This window comes from Candoia aspera, chromosome 4, assembly GCF_035149785.1.
Source record: "Candoia aspera isolate rCanAsp1 chromosome 4, rCanAsp1.hap2, whole genome shotgun sequence".
Classification (NCBI taxonomy): Eukaryota; Metazoa; Chordata; class Lepidosauria; order Squamata; family Boidae; genus Candoia; species Candoia aspera.
In genome coordinates, this window is record NC_086156.1 from 81,286,287 (window position 1) to 81,303,356 (window position 17,070).

Here is a 17,070-nt window from a genome sequence, read left to right on the forward strand (position 1 = left end):
CTCGCCCAGACCAGGCCATCCCAGCAAGGTCCGCCTGAGAGCAGAATGCAAAATGCCATGATAAGTCTCTAAGAACCCCAGAATTTCATTACATGAGCTACAGGTAGCTCTCGCCACTATTGATGTTGAAGTGCATGAGTCTACCATTAGAAAGAAGCTGCACAAATTAGATCTACATGGGAGATGTGCCAGGAGGAAACCTTTGATGTCTGCAAAGAACATCAGGGCAAAACTAAAGTTAGTTCATTAATACCTAGGCAAAGACCAGGACTTTGGGAACAATGTGTGGTAGACAGACGAGGCAAAGAGAGTTATTTGGCCACAATTTGGCCAAAATCCAAAGGCAGCATTTTGCCAGAAGAACCTGATGTCAACTTTAAAGCACGGTGGTGGAAATGTTATTGTTTGGGGCTGCTTTGCTGCATCAGGGCCTAGGCAGCTCATTGTCATAGAATCCACTATGAATTCGTCATTGTACCATCTTTCAAAAGAGTGAAGCACCACTGAAAGTGGACCTGGCAACATGACAATGACATTAAACATTCCAGTAAATCCACCAAGGAATGGCTGGAAAAAAAAAAAGAAATGTAGGGTTTTGGAATGGCCAAGTCAAAGCCTGGATCTAAATCACATCAAGATGCTATGAAGTGATTTGAGGCAGGCTGTGCATGCAAGAAACCCCTCAAACATTGCATAGCTGAAAATAATTTGCATGGAGGATGGGGAAAAAATCCCCCCCATTGATGCCAGAGACTGGTAGACAGTCATAAAAAACGCCTACTTGAAGTTGTTTCTTTCAAAGGGGGCAATACCAGGTATTAGAGTCAAAGGTGTATTTAATTTTTCCACAGAAGGAAATGGCATATCTGTTAATTTTTTGTTGAAAAAATGATTGCAAAGTCAGTTTTTCATAATTCTTTTGTTCAATTACATCACCTTTAACTTTATATACTCTTTGAATGAAGATAAAATATTGAAATGTCCACATGTGTTAAAAAAGAAAAAAAAACTTTACACTGGGTGTACTTACTTTTTCACATGTTGTTAAGTATATAATTACAAAAGTATTCTTATTTGTCTTAATGAAAGGTAGATTCTGTGCTGGTGTCTTTAGCCCCAAAATGCCAAACACAGCAGCCACTGTTTTTGCAGTTAGGGTATGTGCTCCTCCAAACTGTTACATGTTATGGAACTAAGTCCCTATATTCTGACTGATTCATCATACAAAAATGTCATCAGATGTGATACTCCCAGAGAATGTTATTTCATTTCATGTAGGCTTTTTTTGAGAGTCACCCAGCTCCATCAGCTGAGCGTACCATCCAGCAGTGCTGTGAAAACATCCTGTTGAACGTTGCATGGCTCAAGCGGGATGCTGAAAATGTCCACCAGTACCTCCTGCAACGCAAAGCCTCACCCACTGCTGTGTGAGCCCACCCTCATCCACCTCGGACATCCCAGCTGCTGTGGCCCAGCTGCCTCGGCGTGAGGAGGAAGAGCTGCTATTCAACAGTTGAATAATGCGCCAAGGAAATTGGAGTCTTTTCTCACACCAATGCGGACTGGACAATGAATGTAGTTTATTGGTTCCTGCTCACACTCCAGAACTAAATTCTATTAAAAATTTTATCAAAAATTTAGCAACAAACAAAGAAACAACCAACCAACCACCCTGTAAATATAATAGTAATAAAATAGAGCATAACAAAACTGTGAAATGTCCTTAAGGCTTGTCAGTGGTCAAAATATTTAATACACTCCTCCCTTACACCTACTGATGATTTTTTAACCATTCCTTTCCTTTTTTTCTAAAAAATGAAAGGAAAAAGGAAACCAGAGGTTTCTTGGCAAGTTGAATGTTATAGCAAGTTGAGGGCAGGAATGGGTTTCGCCTCTGAGCACACCTGAGAACACATTGTAAGGCAGTAAAAGCACGTACAAGTTGTGTGGAATGGTCCAATTATGAAAGGCAGCTTGGCATAACTTTAAGTGTAGTTCTTAGCTGAAGGTTCTGGGAGACAACCTGTGATCTTGGTTCAAATTCTGAAGGCTTGTAAGGTTCCCTTCTCTCATCTTTTGAGAAAGGGAAAATAAAATATTCTGTGTCTGTCTTTTCTCCCCCACCCCCACCTTTTTTTGTTTCATTTGCTAATATTCTCAGAGATTGCAAACTTGTATGGAAACATATTTCTCAGCCACATTAAAAAAAATTATCCCCCCCCACCCTTTCTGTCTTTCTTTAGACCTTATTCCTGCATGCAAATAAGATTTAGTATTGTGATTGGATCCTTCTGGGCCATTGTAAGGTCTCACCCCACTTTATGCATAACCTAGTAGTTCGAAAAAAGCATCCTGTTTCAAAAACAAAACAGTGCCCTAACTCCTTGTGACTGCAGCTTTCCATTCTACTTCATTTGGTAATGTTTGGTAATTTGATTCAGAAGCCTTAAACTTACACTAGTTGGCATGATGATAAAAATCTGAGCTCTGTGCCATCAGTTGCTTAACAGACTAGCATGTTCCTGCTTACCAATTTCATACCCAACACCACTCCTCCCACAAATGTTTACAGTTCCCTTTTATAAAATACCTTTTTTAAAATTCATATTTGGTGTGGCTTTAATTGTTAATCTGAGAAGGTCATCAGACACTAGCTGTCAAATTGCTTCCCTGGAAACACATTTTTGTGCTATTGTTTTAAAAGAAAAACAAAAGAAAAAAATTAAAACTAGTTGGCGTTAATAAAAAGGAAAGTCAATGTGAAATGAAAGAGTCTTGGTTTTGGTGTGTGTATATTGGCAAAATAGGATTTTTATTTTTTTTGTACACAGCCTGGGATATATGACCATGGCTGTGAAACAATTGAAATGGATTGTGGTATATGAGTTTCCCTCTTATTTTTAACTGCATTTTGGCATGTGTCTGTTCAAATTGGAAATACACCTGGGACAGTGTAGTCAGCATTAAACACAATTGACTTGCTGGGCCATTTCCTACACAAGCTCATTGCAATTGTAGTGCTTTTGTACAGCTCACATCCATTGCAGTAGAACTTGTACTGGAAAAATCCAAAATTGATTACTCCCTGCCCTTTTAATTATTGTATGTGGGGGAGTCCATGTGAATTTATTTTATGCTCATTTCATTATTTGTCATGTTCATTACAGGGGAACTTATATACGATAGACATTTAGGTTGGATTCAAACTTAAAACTTTAGTTATATTTAGATCTTACTGAAATAAATGGTACCTAAGTTAAACTATGGCTGTCCTGTGCCATTGATTTCAGTGGGACTTAAAATCAACTATGTATGACTATAACCCTTTAATCCTCCCCCCCCTTTTTTTTTTTAAATTTATGTACCTCTAATACAAAAACGTGGCTGGAAAAGCATCTCAGAGTGCGTTTGGACCAGCTACCTTTCAGGGCAGTGTTCTATATAGCTAATCTATTCTGGCTGCCCACCAGAGTAATTGCTTGTTGAAAGTTTTGCAGTCATCCTGCAGGAAATGGACCTCAGTCTCTGCTGCTGTTTAATGGTGTGTGTGACTATACTGTAACACTTTGTGAAACAAGCAGCATTATGAAAGCCCTAACCTTTCTTAGGATAGAACATGCCCACATTTCAGTTCAATGCAATTTGTGTAGGTTGATGTTTTTACTTTTGATGTATTGAGGATAATATCCTCAATATCTGTTGTTCAACACACACAAGCAAAGCACCATTAGTACAATCTAGGTTGCTGTGTAGCTACCTAGTTCTGCAACGATTGAAGAATTGATAACAATCACTGTTAAAATGGGTGTTTAACTTTTATACCTGTGTTGAGGTCTAGGGATTTCTTGAAGGATGGGTATAATTTCTATGGTCTCTCAGTCTCAGACATTGTTGCCTCGAAATGTGGCAGCAGCCTGATGTGGACATGACAGAAAACTCTTAACTTTCTGTTCTTTACTATTCAGCTGCCATTTTCACATGCTTCTGAAACATGCACACACTATGTTAACTACTTTCTTAATAATGCTGCTCTAAACTGGCTGTACCATACTGAACATAACTTATGCTAAAATAGGCAAGGCACTGTTTTATGGCTTGGATCCTAAGAACTGAAGAAGCAGGAGTAAATGGTGTATAAATCTCATGTAACAATAAGTTAACAGGCCTAGAAAAATAAGGGTGGGTGAGAAGACGTCAACCCTGAGAAAATTAAAATATGACAGAAACCTAGGTTCTATTTGCTGATGTCTTCATTTAATGGCCTACTATCACCCTTAACTCCCCCCCCAATCCAGATGTATTTCTTAGTCACCAAATACTTGCTTGCACTTGACAGCTGGCTGAGCCTCCCTCTTCTTGGGCTGGATCAGGAGGCTTAGCTGTAAAGATTTGTTTCCCTGCGTTTATTGGATTAGGCTTCGTAGTTCTGTCTAATAGATAAAGGCTTAGATCTGTAAGCTCTAAATTTACTGCCATGTTATTTTCCCAGTCCTCTAATCTATGGTCTCCATAGTTTCCTGTTTTCATGGCCTTCATAAATGATATGGAGGTCTTGTCTTCTCTGCTTCTCTTCCTGGATCCTGTTCCTCCTTCAGTGCCACACTCTTCTAGAACACCAAATGGAAGAGTAGGTGGTAGTTTTTCTTTTGCTAACCATGCTAGATGTATTTTTAACTTTAACTGAGGTATTTTAGATTTCTTTCAAAATAAGTCAGCCACCCTGGTCAGTAAAGAACTATTTTAGATAATAGCTAATAGGCTTGATGTGGATAATGATTGCTTAGCGGTTGGGATTTCTTGGTTGCAGTATGTCTAATTTAAGAAAGAATGCAGAATTCTGAAATGCATCTTATACACAGATATTTCCTCCAGTTTATCATTCAAATTTCTACTTTACCTTCTATAGAATATTCGTGCTATCTCACCTCAAATTTACTCTTCCTTCCTTGTCCAGTCTTAATAGTGCAGAGTTCCTGTTGCCCAGAAATGAGGTTGAATATAACATGCAGACACATACTCTTTATTTATGAAGGGAAGACTTGGTTTCCAAGTGACTGCTTCAGTCCACCTGCTCCTGTCTTCCCAAGAGGATACTCTGGCTTCCTGGAGACAACTGGTGAGCACAAATTGTACCACTTGGCAAAAGGCAAAATAGTTGCAACCCCAACTGTACCCTTATATTCGTAAGTGTTATTACCCTTATACTAACCCAATGCACCACTCAAAGGAAGGAGCTTTACTAATTTTCCTAATATCTGTAGCTGAGAAGAAAACCAGGATAAACAGGGACACAATTGTTTCACAGGGCAGCATTTTGATTATCCTGGTCAGAATTGTGCTTTAGATCACTCTACAAACAATAGTGAAACTAGTAAAGCCCAAAGGTGGATACAAAGAAATCCTTGAAATGCATAGTAAATCTATTACAGTGTACTTCTGACAGTCCTCTGGTACACTAGATTGCAGTAGTTCACAAACCACTCAGGAAAACAATCCTAAGGACAGAGTGCTACTCAATAAGCATACAATTTTCACCAACATTGCCAAAGAATAGGTTCAGTGGGTAGTTTTTTATTGGTAGCATTTACATGATTTTTCCTGTCACCTGTGTTGTTGATAAATCAAGGAGCAGAATTGCCTCAGACTGGAAAGGATGCTTGTTTATCATTTGGTGAAATGAAGGTGAAAGGTCCCCTGTGCAAGCACTGAGTCATGTCTGACCCTTTGGGGGGACGCCGCTTTTGCATTTGGTACATCTTTGTATTACCATAAATAACCATACTTTGAACAAAAGCAGCAAATACACCACCTGTGATCTGAAAGTAGTGAAAAACTCGAGCCGGCTTATCTTTCTGTGGGTATCAACTTTTGCAGAACAGATACAGTGTTGCAAATCTCAGCCTACTCTTGAGTATGACAAGTGAATTAAGGAAATAAGAACAAAAGCCAACAAAACTTTGGGAATATGTGTGTGTGTGGAGGATTACATAAGTAACTTAAGAAATACAAATATTTTAAGCATACTTATTAAATATTTTGACTCTCAACATTTGTATATACCAGGGTTTTTTATTAGAAAAATGTATGGTAATACAGTATAACTAAGAAGTGATGATCAATGTTGAATACATCTATCAATAACTGAAGGATTCTTCAAAATTCATAACTGTCAACCAACTCAAGTAATTAGACTTTCACATACAATTAATCTAAAGAAGATAGATTCCATGCTTTGCAATACAAACCTAATTCATAGCTAGAAGCAGGAAATGAATCAGTTTCTTATGTTGCACTAATGCATGTAACTTAGTTCCAAAAAGGTCTCTATGAAAGAATAACAAGAAGATACTGCTTTCTTCCAATTCAAATCCTGGGACCTCAGTAATATCTTCATCTAAACTGGAATTATGAAATGAGTATAAGCAGCTCAAGGTATCAAGGCTGAAGGGAAGGCCAAAAAGAAATGAGAAAGATGGTTCTTGCTTTACTTCCCTTCCTTGGCTGGTTAGTCAAGTCTCCTTTAGTATTTCCCCTACCTCTTAAATACTCTAATAGGGATATCCCAGCTCTTCCTCATGGAAACCTGACTATTCAAATAATGGAATTTCTGGGCATACTTCTGAGAACAAATCCATACAATGAGATACATGTGAGTGTACAATATTAAGCAGCAAAAATTACTTTAAAATGACATACACTGTGCACAGTTATTAGGCAAGTGAGTATTTTGATCATACATTTTTATGCATATTTTCCACCTCCAAGCTGTATAAACCTGAATGCTTATTGGATATAAGCATATCAGGTGATGTGTATTTGTGTAATGAGGGAGGGTGTGGCCTAAGGAGATCAACACCCTATATCAAGGTGTGCATAATTAGGCAGCTTCTTTTCCTCAGGCAAAATGGGCCAAAAAAGAGATTTAACTGACTCTGAAAAGTCAAAAATCGTAAAAAGTCAGAGGGATGCAGCACTCTTGAAATTGCTAAGATATTGGGGCGTGACCACAGAACCATCAAACGTTTTGTTGCAAATAGTCAACAGGGTTGCAAGAAACGTGTTGAGAAAAAAAGACGCAAATTAACTGCCAAAGATTTGAGAAGACTCAAACATGAAGCTACCAGGAACCCATTATCCTCCAGTGCTGTCAAATTCCAGAACTGCAACCTACCTGGAGTGCCCAGAAGTGCAAGGTGTTCAGTGCTCAGAGACATGGCCAAGGTAAGGAAGGCTGAAACTCGACCACCACTGAACAAGACACGTAAGTTGAAAACGGCAAGACTGGGCCAAGAAATATCTGAAGACAGATTTTTCAAAGGTTTTATGGACTGATGAGAGTGATTCTTGACAGACCAGATGGACGGGCCTGTGGCTGGATCAGTAATGGGCACAGAGCTCCACTTTGACTCGGACGCCAGCAAGGTGGAGGTGAGGTACAGGTATGGGCTGGTATTATTAAAGATGAGCTAGTTGGACCTTTTTGGGTTGAGATGGACTCAAAATCAACTCCCAAACCTACTGCCAGTTTTTAGAAGACACTTTCTTCAAGCAGTGGTACAGGAAAAAGTCTGCATCTTTCAAGAAGATCATGATGTTTCTGCAGGACAATGCTCCATCGCATGCATTGAAGTACTCCACTGCGTGGCTAGCCAGTAAAGGCCTCAAAGATGAAAGAATAATGACATGGTCCCCTTCCTCACCTGACCTAAACCCTATTGAGAACTTGTGGGCCCTTCTCAAATGGGAGATTTACGGTGAAGGAAAACAGTACACCTCTCTGAACAGTGTCTGGGAGGCTGTGGTTGCTGCTGTACAAAAAGTTGATTGTCAACAGATTAAGAAACTGATAGACTCCATGAATGGAAGGCTTATGACTGTTACTGCAAAGAAGGGTGGCTATATTGGTCACTGATGTTTTGTTTGAAATGTCAGAAATGTTTATTTGTAAATTTTGAGTTGTTTGTTTATTATTCTCACTTTAACAGATGAAAATAAATGAGTGAGATGGGGGAGTTTTCGTTTTTCATTTAGTTGCATAATAATTCTGCACACTAATAGTTGCCCAATAATTGTGCACACATAGATATGCTCCTATGAAAGCCAAAACCTCACTTTTACTTTCTTAAATATTCAGGTTTGAGGTTTATTAACATTTTGGATTGACCGACAGCACTGTAGTTGTTCAATAATGAAATTCATCCTCAAAAATACAACTTGCCTAATAATTGTGCACGCAGTGTAGCAGCCCTCCATAAAGTGCATCACAGAAGCAGATATAATCCAATTCCCATATATACAATTTCTGAGCTCGTAATTATGCTTTGTTTCAAATTGTTAAAGACCTTTTAGCTAAAAATTCTCCTAGTACAATGGGTCTTTACAGAAAAAAGAAAACTACATGGGAAGCCCTATCTGTTGATAAAGCCTTTGACAGCTTCTCTCACCAAAGATTCATGATCAAATAGGAGAAGTTATTGTATGGATTATTGGTTAAAAAAAGAACCATTGGATTAGAAATAATTGAACAGTTATTGAAACGGATTAAAACAATAGAGTTAGGAGTAAGCAGTGAGATAGCCAAGTTTGCTAATGATTATTTAGAACGGTAGGAATAAAAAGATAAAGAGCTTCAGAAGAATTTTTAAAAATTGGGAGAATGGGCATTATAATGGTAAATGTGCATCTGTTTAAACAAACAAAAAGGTAGACAATTTCTATTCTTTATGTATGTGGTGATGTGTCCAAAATGATGGAAATTGATTTGGAAAGGAATTTTGGCCCAATAAGATAAAAACAGTGACCAGTATGTAACTCCCTGTGAAAAAGACAATATTTTTGGAAATAATTAGTAAAGAATTGAAACTAAATTTATAAATATCACAATGCCTTTATACAAATTAATGATGAAACCACACGTGGAATGCTGTCTACAGAGTAATCATCTTCTTACAAAAAAAGATGCTGAAGAGTACAAAATGGACAGTCCAAAAATGAAGGGACTGCAGGAACTTCCATATAAGAAACTATTGTATTTGGAACTTTTGGCTTAGGGCAAAAAACAGATGAGTAGAGCTTTATAAAATTTGCCATGGTATTGAAAAGAAATAAGAAAGCATTCTTCCTAAATACATGCTATTTTTTTCTTGCTTTTTGAGTGAATATTTACAGAAAACTCTGGAATTATAAGAAAAGGCTTGAAATAATCGTGTATCAGCAGAGTTCATCATCAGTCAGTGGAACCGTTCTTTAGTATACACTCTGCAAGTACGGCCTAGGTTTAATTTCTGGTATGATCAGGGAGGTCTGGGGAAAAATATTCTGAAAACCAAAACAGCCATTGCAATCAGAGCACAAGCGTCGATAAGCTGTGTACCATTTCACTTGGCCTTCATGAGGAAGGGGGGAAAAAAACCATTTTAGACCAGTGAACATCTTTGGAATCTTGACAGCTTATTGTGGACATTCTCACAACACTGCTGCTATGGAAGTGAGGTGCTGTCTCTTTGGACAACAGATGCCAAGAGGGTAGTCCATCACAAAATACCCATTTACCAGAAGGCAAACTGACGAGATTGCTCTTTGCCATTCCATTTAATTTCCCTGTATATTTTCTGTTACCCCAAAATTATCTATTTCTTTGTGTAAAAGCATACATACTTTGAAATAAAAGACTGGGCTATAACAGTAATTTTTATAAAATATAAGAAAGCCTATGTGGGACTCAGATACTTTCTTTGAAATAGCAATGATGGTAAATGGCAGTACTTTGCCTTTTAAAAAATAAAAGATGGAACAAGTGAAATAGGAACTGGAGCAGTGTTGTATCTTTTTAGGAGTACAGTACTAAGTGGTGCACTTCCTATTCAGCAGAGCTTGTGCAGAACATCAGTGGGGCTTATATTAGACTGAACCTGTACATATATCTATGTCACATTCTCAAATCACTATTGGAATAGTTTCTGCTTCTTACTGCAATCTACCGGCTAAACTGAATGTAGGCATTTGGGCTTAGGTTTTTGAAAAAAGATATACTCCCCTGGAGAAATCAAATCAGTCAGTCCTTTGTTTCTGGAAGGCAATACAGCCCAACATCAAACTGTCAGATACTTTTTAAAGTAATATGAACAAAAAAACAGTGTAGAATAGTTACGTTATTACACATTTACAAAACGTAAAGGTAAAAGGTTTTCATTCACTATGAGCCAGGAAAAAGCAGGAAATGTTTCACTGTTTGTGTACTCAAACATAAATTCCTATTACCTTGATTGATCTCTTTCCCAGTATAAGGGCATAGGATTGCTGTCTTAATTAACTCTGCACATCTCATTTAAATACAAAGTTTTTGAAACCATGCGTTCCTTTCGACCTGTCAGCCTCATGACGTTCGAGCTGCAATGGCCAATCAGCGTAGGAAGGAGGGGAAGGCGGGCGTTGGCCGGTTGAAAAGGAGCGGTGGAGGTGCTTCATGCGCTTTGGCAGGCATCGGAGTGCGTGAGCACGCTGCATACGCACGAACGTTACGTGCCTGAAGGCAGACTAAGGCCTGGCAGGCCTGTCCAGTTAACCCGCCAGAAAACAGGGCAGCGAACCTCAGGGCGGTTGTGGGAAAGTGGGGGAGGCACCCTCTTTTGTGTTTCATTTCCCTCCACCCCGTCTGAGACGCACTCACTTCATTTTAGCTTGTTTAGCGCGCGAGCGCTTTTCCCCTCCCCTCTTCCTTTTTCTCTCTCTTCCTCCTCCTCCTCCTCTTCCGCCGCCACAAGGAGTTCTGTGTGAGGAGGGGGAGGGGAAGTTGTAGGGGAGACTCGAGTCGCTTCCGCCGGGGGTGGGGCCGCCCCGCAGCTGAGGGAGAAGTAAAGAGCGCGCGAAGGGAGAGACCTACCGGCCGATTGGGCGGGCAGAGGGCGAGGCGGCGGCGATCACCGACTCCGGTCCTCTCTTTCCTTTTCCCTTTCCCTTTCCCTTTCCTCCTTTCCTTCCTAGCTTCACCTCGCCGCCGCCACCATGGAGCTCATTACTATCTTGGAGAAGACGGTCTCGCCAGGTAAAGGGGAAAGAGATCCTACCGGCTCCTTCCTTAGAGATGTGCTGCAGAGGGAGGAATGGCTAGAGTGAAAGCATCTCCCTTTCCGAGGTCGGGAGGAGGTTGGGGGCAGGGAAGGGCATCTAGGCATAGGGCATATGTGGCTCTGGGGAAGGCGTTAGCCGGAGCCGTTGTTTGGAAGGGAGGGAATGAATGATCAAGGGAGAAGGTGTTTGAAGGGGCGAAGGAGGGAGCAGCGGTCCTCCCCTTGAGGATTCGGGGCCGTTGGAAGAGTCAGGCTCCGTCTCTGGCCTGGGGGATAAAGGAACCACTGAGAGCTTGGTTTGGGCCCCATGCTTGGAGGGAAAGAAGAAAGGAGGGGCAAGCGTGAATTTTATCATTTGTGGGGTGGGGGAGATTGAAAATCCCCTAGCTAGGCCGGCACGGAAGTAGTCTTCGGCGTAAAACGGCCTTTTTTTTATATTTATTGTATTGGTTGGCTCAGTTGATGAGCGTAATGGTGCACGTGTGTGGAAGAAGGTAGCTTTGGGCACAAGTTAATGGATTCGCTGCATGATACGGGAGGAAAGGGTCTTCTTGTGGGTGGGGATGAAGTCGCCTTGCGTGGCATATGGGATAAGGGTGGGGTGGAGATTCCTTAGCATATGACTGTGGGGCAAGTCTTCTCGTCCGAGAGCTGCTTCCCAGATGTGCTGGCTTACATGGGGAGACGGAGACTGACGGGAGAATAGGCGATGGCCTCACGTCGGGTCAACCGTAAGACCAGTGCCTCCATGAGGGTAAAGGTAGGGTGGCAATGAAATGCAGCGCCCGCGATGTGGTTGTTGAGGCCCGATATTTATCTAGGTCCAGAGTAGGCCAAAATCGGTGGGCTGGGGGTGGCTGTGATAGGCAACTTATTGGGGGAGTTGTGTTGACAATGGGGCTGGAGACGTGCTGGTATTTTGACAAATGTCGAGTGCATCTCTCCCCCAAACCTTTAAAAAGTATATAGATTATTCCTCGTGAATGGAGTGAAATTGACTGTGGCATACTACATCGATTATGCCTGCAAAGTCCCCCAAAACGTATTTCTCTTCATGACCTCCCCCCACAAACTTCTGTGTGGGTCTGATTGATGGAAAGTGAAGTTTGAGTAGAACCATGTCGCGCCGAGTACCTCGAGGAGGGGGTTGGGGGGTTGAAAACCTTCATATTCGGAATGGAGAGAGTTATCGGTATCCTGATTTAAGCCGCAGGAAGAGCGAGTGAATACTGGAAAAGGCGAGAAGATTCGGGGGGTTATTGTTCGGCTGAAACTGAGCTTTGGGGTCCCCACTGACACCCCTTGGTATATTTTTCTCCCCCCCGGCCTTCTGCAGACTGCACCGAGCTTGAAGCGGCTCAGAAGTTCCTGGAACAGGCAGCCATCGAAAACCTGGTAAGGGAAAACACAAGAGTTCGGCTGACTTTGGGTGGGGTTTGCAAAAGCGGGATATTTTCCCTGTGTAAAAAGACACACATCAGAGCAGGCCGAGCCGCCATAGAGGGGCGCAGCCTAACCGAAGGCTTTTTCTTTTCTCTCGCTCTCTCTCTCTTTTAGCGGGGGGGGGGGCAAGAATGAAGCAGCCAATGGCAAAGCTCTCGGGAGACGCGCCATCCAATCGTGAAGCCGAGCCGGGCCCGCGGGAGGGAAAAGGAAGGGGAGGGCGGCTTGGACCTACCGCGCTGCATGCATGGAGGGAAAGTGGGGGAGGTGGATAGATTGGGCCTGCGGGGCCGGCCATGTGGGGAAGCCGGCGTGTATAGTCAGCTAAAGGCAGTCGGCAGGAGGTTGTCTGGAACGGGCCTTTGAGCTCACATCCGGGCCTACTAGGTTTCGGTTTTTTCTGCCTCCTTCCCTAGTCTAAATATTCTCCTCTTCTGCCTGCGGACCATTCCCCATTTTCTGTACTTCTTTTCCTGCTGTTCCATTTTTGTCCATTTCCCCTTCTCCTGTTTTTGTCGTGTTTTTCATAGATTTGAATAATTTTTATCCAGGCGTTGCCTGTATAATTTATTTTCCTTCTTAAAATCGTACAGGAACATTTATGTGTTTTAACCCTGGTTTGAAAACATAGTGGCCTGCATCAGTCTCTGAAATACAATTTTTTTATTTGTGAAATAACCCATTCATCCCTATACTGAAAAGGATTGATTTAGAGCAATACTAGTAGCCAAATGAAAGTTCTAAGCATTTAACTCACTATCTAGCATAAGGACCAGAATAACATAGTATAAAGTGTAGTGCTCAACAATAAATTAAATCTAATCCAGAATTTATGAGGGAGTCATGTGGGGTAACTTATATTTACTGAGTCAAGATTAAGGTATTGTAAGATCTTAAAGGAGAATAGAAATAGGGTGTAACTGCTGATGATGGTGACCCTTTGCTGTTGATAATTGATTAGATAGTCAATATATGTGCACATATTTAGAAAAAAATAGAATATAATAAAAACTGTTATCAACCTATTAAAATAGATTATTGTGGATGATTTTTTTTGCATGGCATTTGTCACAAGAGAGAATTGTTGAATGGCTGGTCTTTAAGTGATCGCATGTTCTAGAGATGAGCTTTCAGACTATAGGGTTGCTTGAGGCTTGTTTTCAACAATCTTGAAGGAAATATCTAAATTTATTTTGTTGCATTGGCAATGTTGGCAGAGGTCATACTTGAGCAGTAGATGTCTTAGTATCTTAGACTTCATATAGGTACTTAGAACATGTTTCCTTCCTTTTTTTTTCACTGATACTTAAATTGAAAGTATATTTTAAAGTATATTTTAAAAATATATTTAAAGGATGTGGTACACTTTTTCTGCACTGCAGTAAGTAAATCTGTGATAAAAGTACAGAAGAATAAAAAATGACAAATTTGTTGCTGAACAGCTTATTACTTGCATTGCTAATGCAATAATCCTTAACATTAACATTTTTATATAGTATGATTGTTCCTTCCCTAAAAAGCTAAGTGAAAATTCTGGAATATTTTCATATGACATTATACGTACTGTTCTATGGTGGGTAGGCTTTGTCCTTTTAACAGTTAGATTATTCTGTTATCAGAGAATCTGCAAATCAGTAAAGTGTATTGGTGATAATGTATTACTAGTCAAATTTGAAGTCCATTTTTACTGTGTGAAATACATCTCTCTTTGAATATCTCACATTTTAAATGGAAGAACTGTGTGAGTTATCACTGAAGACTCATTTCTCAGACTCCCCCAAATGTTCAGAAAGATGCAAAGCATCTATAGACTCCTACAGGACTAGCATCAGTTTTGAAAAAGGGATCACATTTGTATTCAGTCCTCCTTTTAGAAGATGTATCCTAGTATCTCATTTTATCTTTATAGTAACTCTTTGAAATAGATTGGAATGGGGACAGTGGATGGGCCTAGGCCAGGTAGAGAGTTTTGTGAGTGAACTGGGATTTGAAATTTGATTTCCACAGTTCAGCTCCAACAGAAACTGTACAATGCATCTGCATTTTTCCTCAAAATTACGCCCTCTAGATGACCTAGACAACAGTTCTTATCTCTGGCCAGAAGAGCCAATAAGCTCTTCCTCTGAGGCCTAAAAAGCAAAAATACGATCAAAGTTATATGTTTTTAAATGACTTAATTAAAAATCCACCTTGACCAGAAAATAGAAAAAACAATATTGGTTGATACTATAACATGTCTTGGCCTTAGAGATTCTTTGATAATTTATATGTTCTTAAGATGGACAGTAGTAGTAAAGATTTCTGCAGAACAATACTTTGTAAAGTAAACACTGGCATGCTGATAGTTTTATCTATAAGTGTCCCACATATTATGCTTATCCTGTTTTTCTTTACACTGTCTCTTGAGATGAATAACCGTGTATGAGGGTTTGGGTTGCAGAAAAGAATTGGGAACGAATAAGCATCCATTTCACCCATTGCTTTGGCAGATATTAGTTTCAAAATGTGCTCTGGCATGTTAAGGCGTAATTCTCACTTTTGTCCCTTGGTAGCAGAACAGTTTTGAAATAAAACTGTGAAAAAGTGCTGTAACGCTTATTTACTCTCTGCATAACAGACTGCTAAATTAAGGTTTGGGGATCTTGACAAGTTGCTTACCCCTCTTGGCTTGTCACCATTATAAGAAAGAGGTAAAATTTATTACAGTTAAATTCCTTGTCCCTTAATCCAGAGTTATGTACATGTTCAAAAATAATAAAATTTACAAAATACATTATGATTGGACAGGAAAAAGAATCAGGTGCGGGAATTATAAAATTAAAGCTTCTACCTCTATACTATAAAGCTTTAAAATGCATCCTGATTAACTTAACTATCACATAAATACTTTTATCTTTTTCTATACAAATTCTCTTTTTCCCATGCTTTTTACATCTACTCATTGGTCAGCCTGTGGAGGAAGAAGAGGCAGAATAAGTAGTCCTGCAATTTGCATGATCTACATAGTACCTTGCCTGCTTGTCCAAGCTTTAATCTAGTGCCGTTCTGACTATGGAGGAGGATAGAAGGGCAAGAATATTCTGGACTTTATTAGGTAGTATGAAGAAAGTGATCTGAATGATATGAAGTTGATAGCAGTGATAAGATGGGCTGGAATCAATGAAAGAGTTGAGGGACTAGTTTATATCTGTTTGTGAATGAGCCCTGGGAAAAGAGTGCTGTGCTGGGATTGAAAAAGCTGCATAAATGGTTAAACATTCCCAGAAAACAATTTATTGAATCTAAGGAAACATCCAAAGGTAGTTTATGATATGGAAATGGAACTCCTGCTTTTCAAAAAAGTCAAGATTCCTATTAGGCAGTCAGAAGCTTGAAAAATCCTGGCAATCCTCTATTTCGTAAATATATTAAAGTTTCAGACAGTAGTGTTTTAAACTGAACTTTTACATCTTGCTGTACTGTCTTCCATCAAAAGTTAATGGATGTGGCGTAAGCACTATAGTTTGTGCCTTTGAGACTGTTTAATCATGTTGTTCTTTTCCACACTTTATACTTCCTAACTGGTTTTGATAATAAAACTTACTCAAAATCCAAATTTAACAACATTCTACATTTTCTGTTTACCCCACTACCCTTTCTGCAACCATTGGTGGTGAAGTTTACTTAATGGCCAGCATAGCTCAGGAAAGAGGGGCTTTAAATATATCTGGTGCTTTTAGTAGCAAATTGCTCCTGGACACGTGTTGATATATTTGGTTAGGTTTTTGAAGAGCCATCCTAACTAAAAGTGGCATAGATTGTTTGTTGTAATAACTGGAGGATCATTTGGTGATCATACTGAATTTCTTTATTAGAAGGTCATTTTTGCAAAAACTGCTAGTAACTTCTAGCCCTATGATTTCCCCCCATCTTTTACAGCAAAGCAAAGATTAAGTAAGTATCTTATTCCTTCTGTCCAGCAGTCGGACCAGTGTTGCATATTCCATAAGCCCTATTTTGCTGCTAGCCATGAATGTCTGTATTCAGGTTCTATCCAGCATAGCAGAGTACCCACCAAATATTTAAAACTAGTCACATAAAAACTATTCATAAATGTGCTGCTGCTGGTCTGTGTTAATAAGCAATAACTGGGTTTGAAGTCTAGAGCTGAAAGACAAAAACATGTGCAGCTCAAATTAATTCCTGTACACTCTATTAACAGGTTAATGTAATTTTTCTCTCCCTCTTTAGTAATTTGGCTTTTTTTTCTTTCTGTGTTCTTGCTGGATTTGTATGTATATCATCTGACTGGTCAGATAATGTAAATAAACTATACTACCACTAAAGTAAGGCAACATATCCATAACAAAGGTTTCTGTGATACCTCATAATTTTATATAGCTAATTAGAATCTTTGTGTATTTGATATGGTTTGCATATTGTGTTGATCATGGACTAAAATAGAATCGATGGATATTACATACATTTTTTAAAATCCTTAAATACCTTTGAGAACTGAATTTAAAGAAGCCATGTTGCCTGTGTTTGTGGTTGCTATCCATCAGTTAAGCACTTAGTT

At 39.7% G+C, this 17,070-nt stretch overlaps 2 protein-coding genes across 4 annotated transcripts in view; both read left to right on the plus strand.

Moving 5' to 3' along the window:
- NPEPPS (aminopeptidase puromycin sensitive) overlaps positions 1-2,770 on the plus strand; it is a 107,384-nt gene extending 104,614 nt beyond the window's left edge. For both annotated transcript variants that reach the window (XM_063300752.1, XM_063300751.1), the window contains one exon: positions 1,279-2,770. In XM_063300752.1, the coding sequence (XP_063156822.1) occupies positions 1,279-1,431 (153 nt within the window). In that variant the 3' untranslated portion in view covers positions 1,432-2,770. The remainder of the gene's footprint in view (positions 1-1,278) is intronic.
- An 8,031-nt stretch (positions 2,771-10,801) lies between these two features.
- Positions 10,802-17,070, plus strand: part of KPNB1 (karyopherin subunit beta 1) — a 43,596-nt gene continuing 37,327 nt past the window's right edge. The window contains exons 1-2 of one of the 2 annotated variants that reach the window (XM_063300756.1): positions 10,802-11,044; positions 12,406-12,464. In XM_063300756.1, coding sequence (XP_063156826.1) covers positions 11,005-11,044; positions 12,406-12,464 — 99 coding nt within the window. In that variant the 5' untranslated portion in view covers positions 10,802-11,004. The remainder of the gene's footprint in view (positions 11,045-12,405; positions 12,465-17,070) is intronic. The other variant, XM_063300757.1, reaches the window with a different exon arrangement.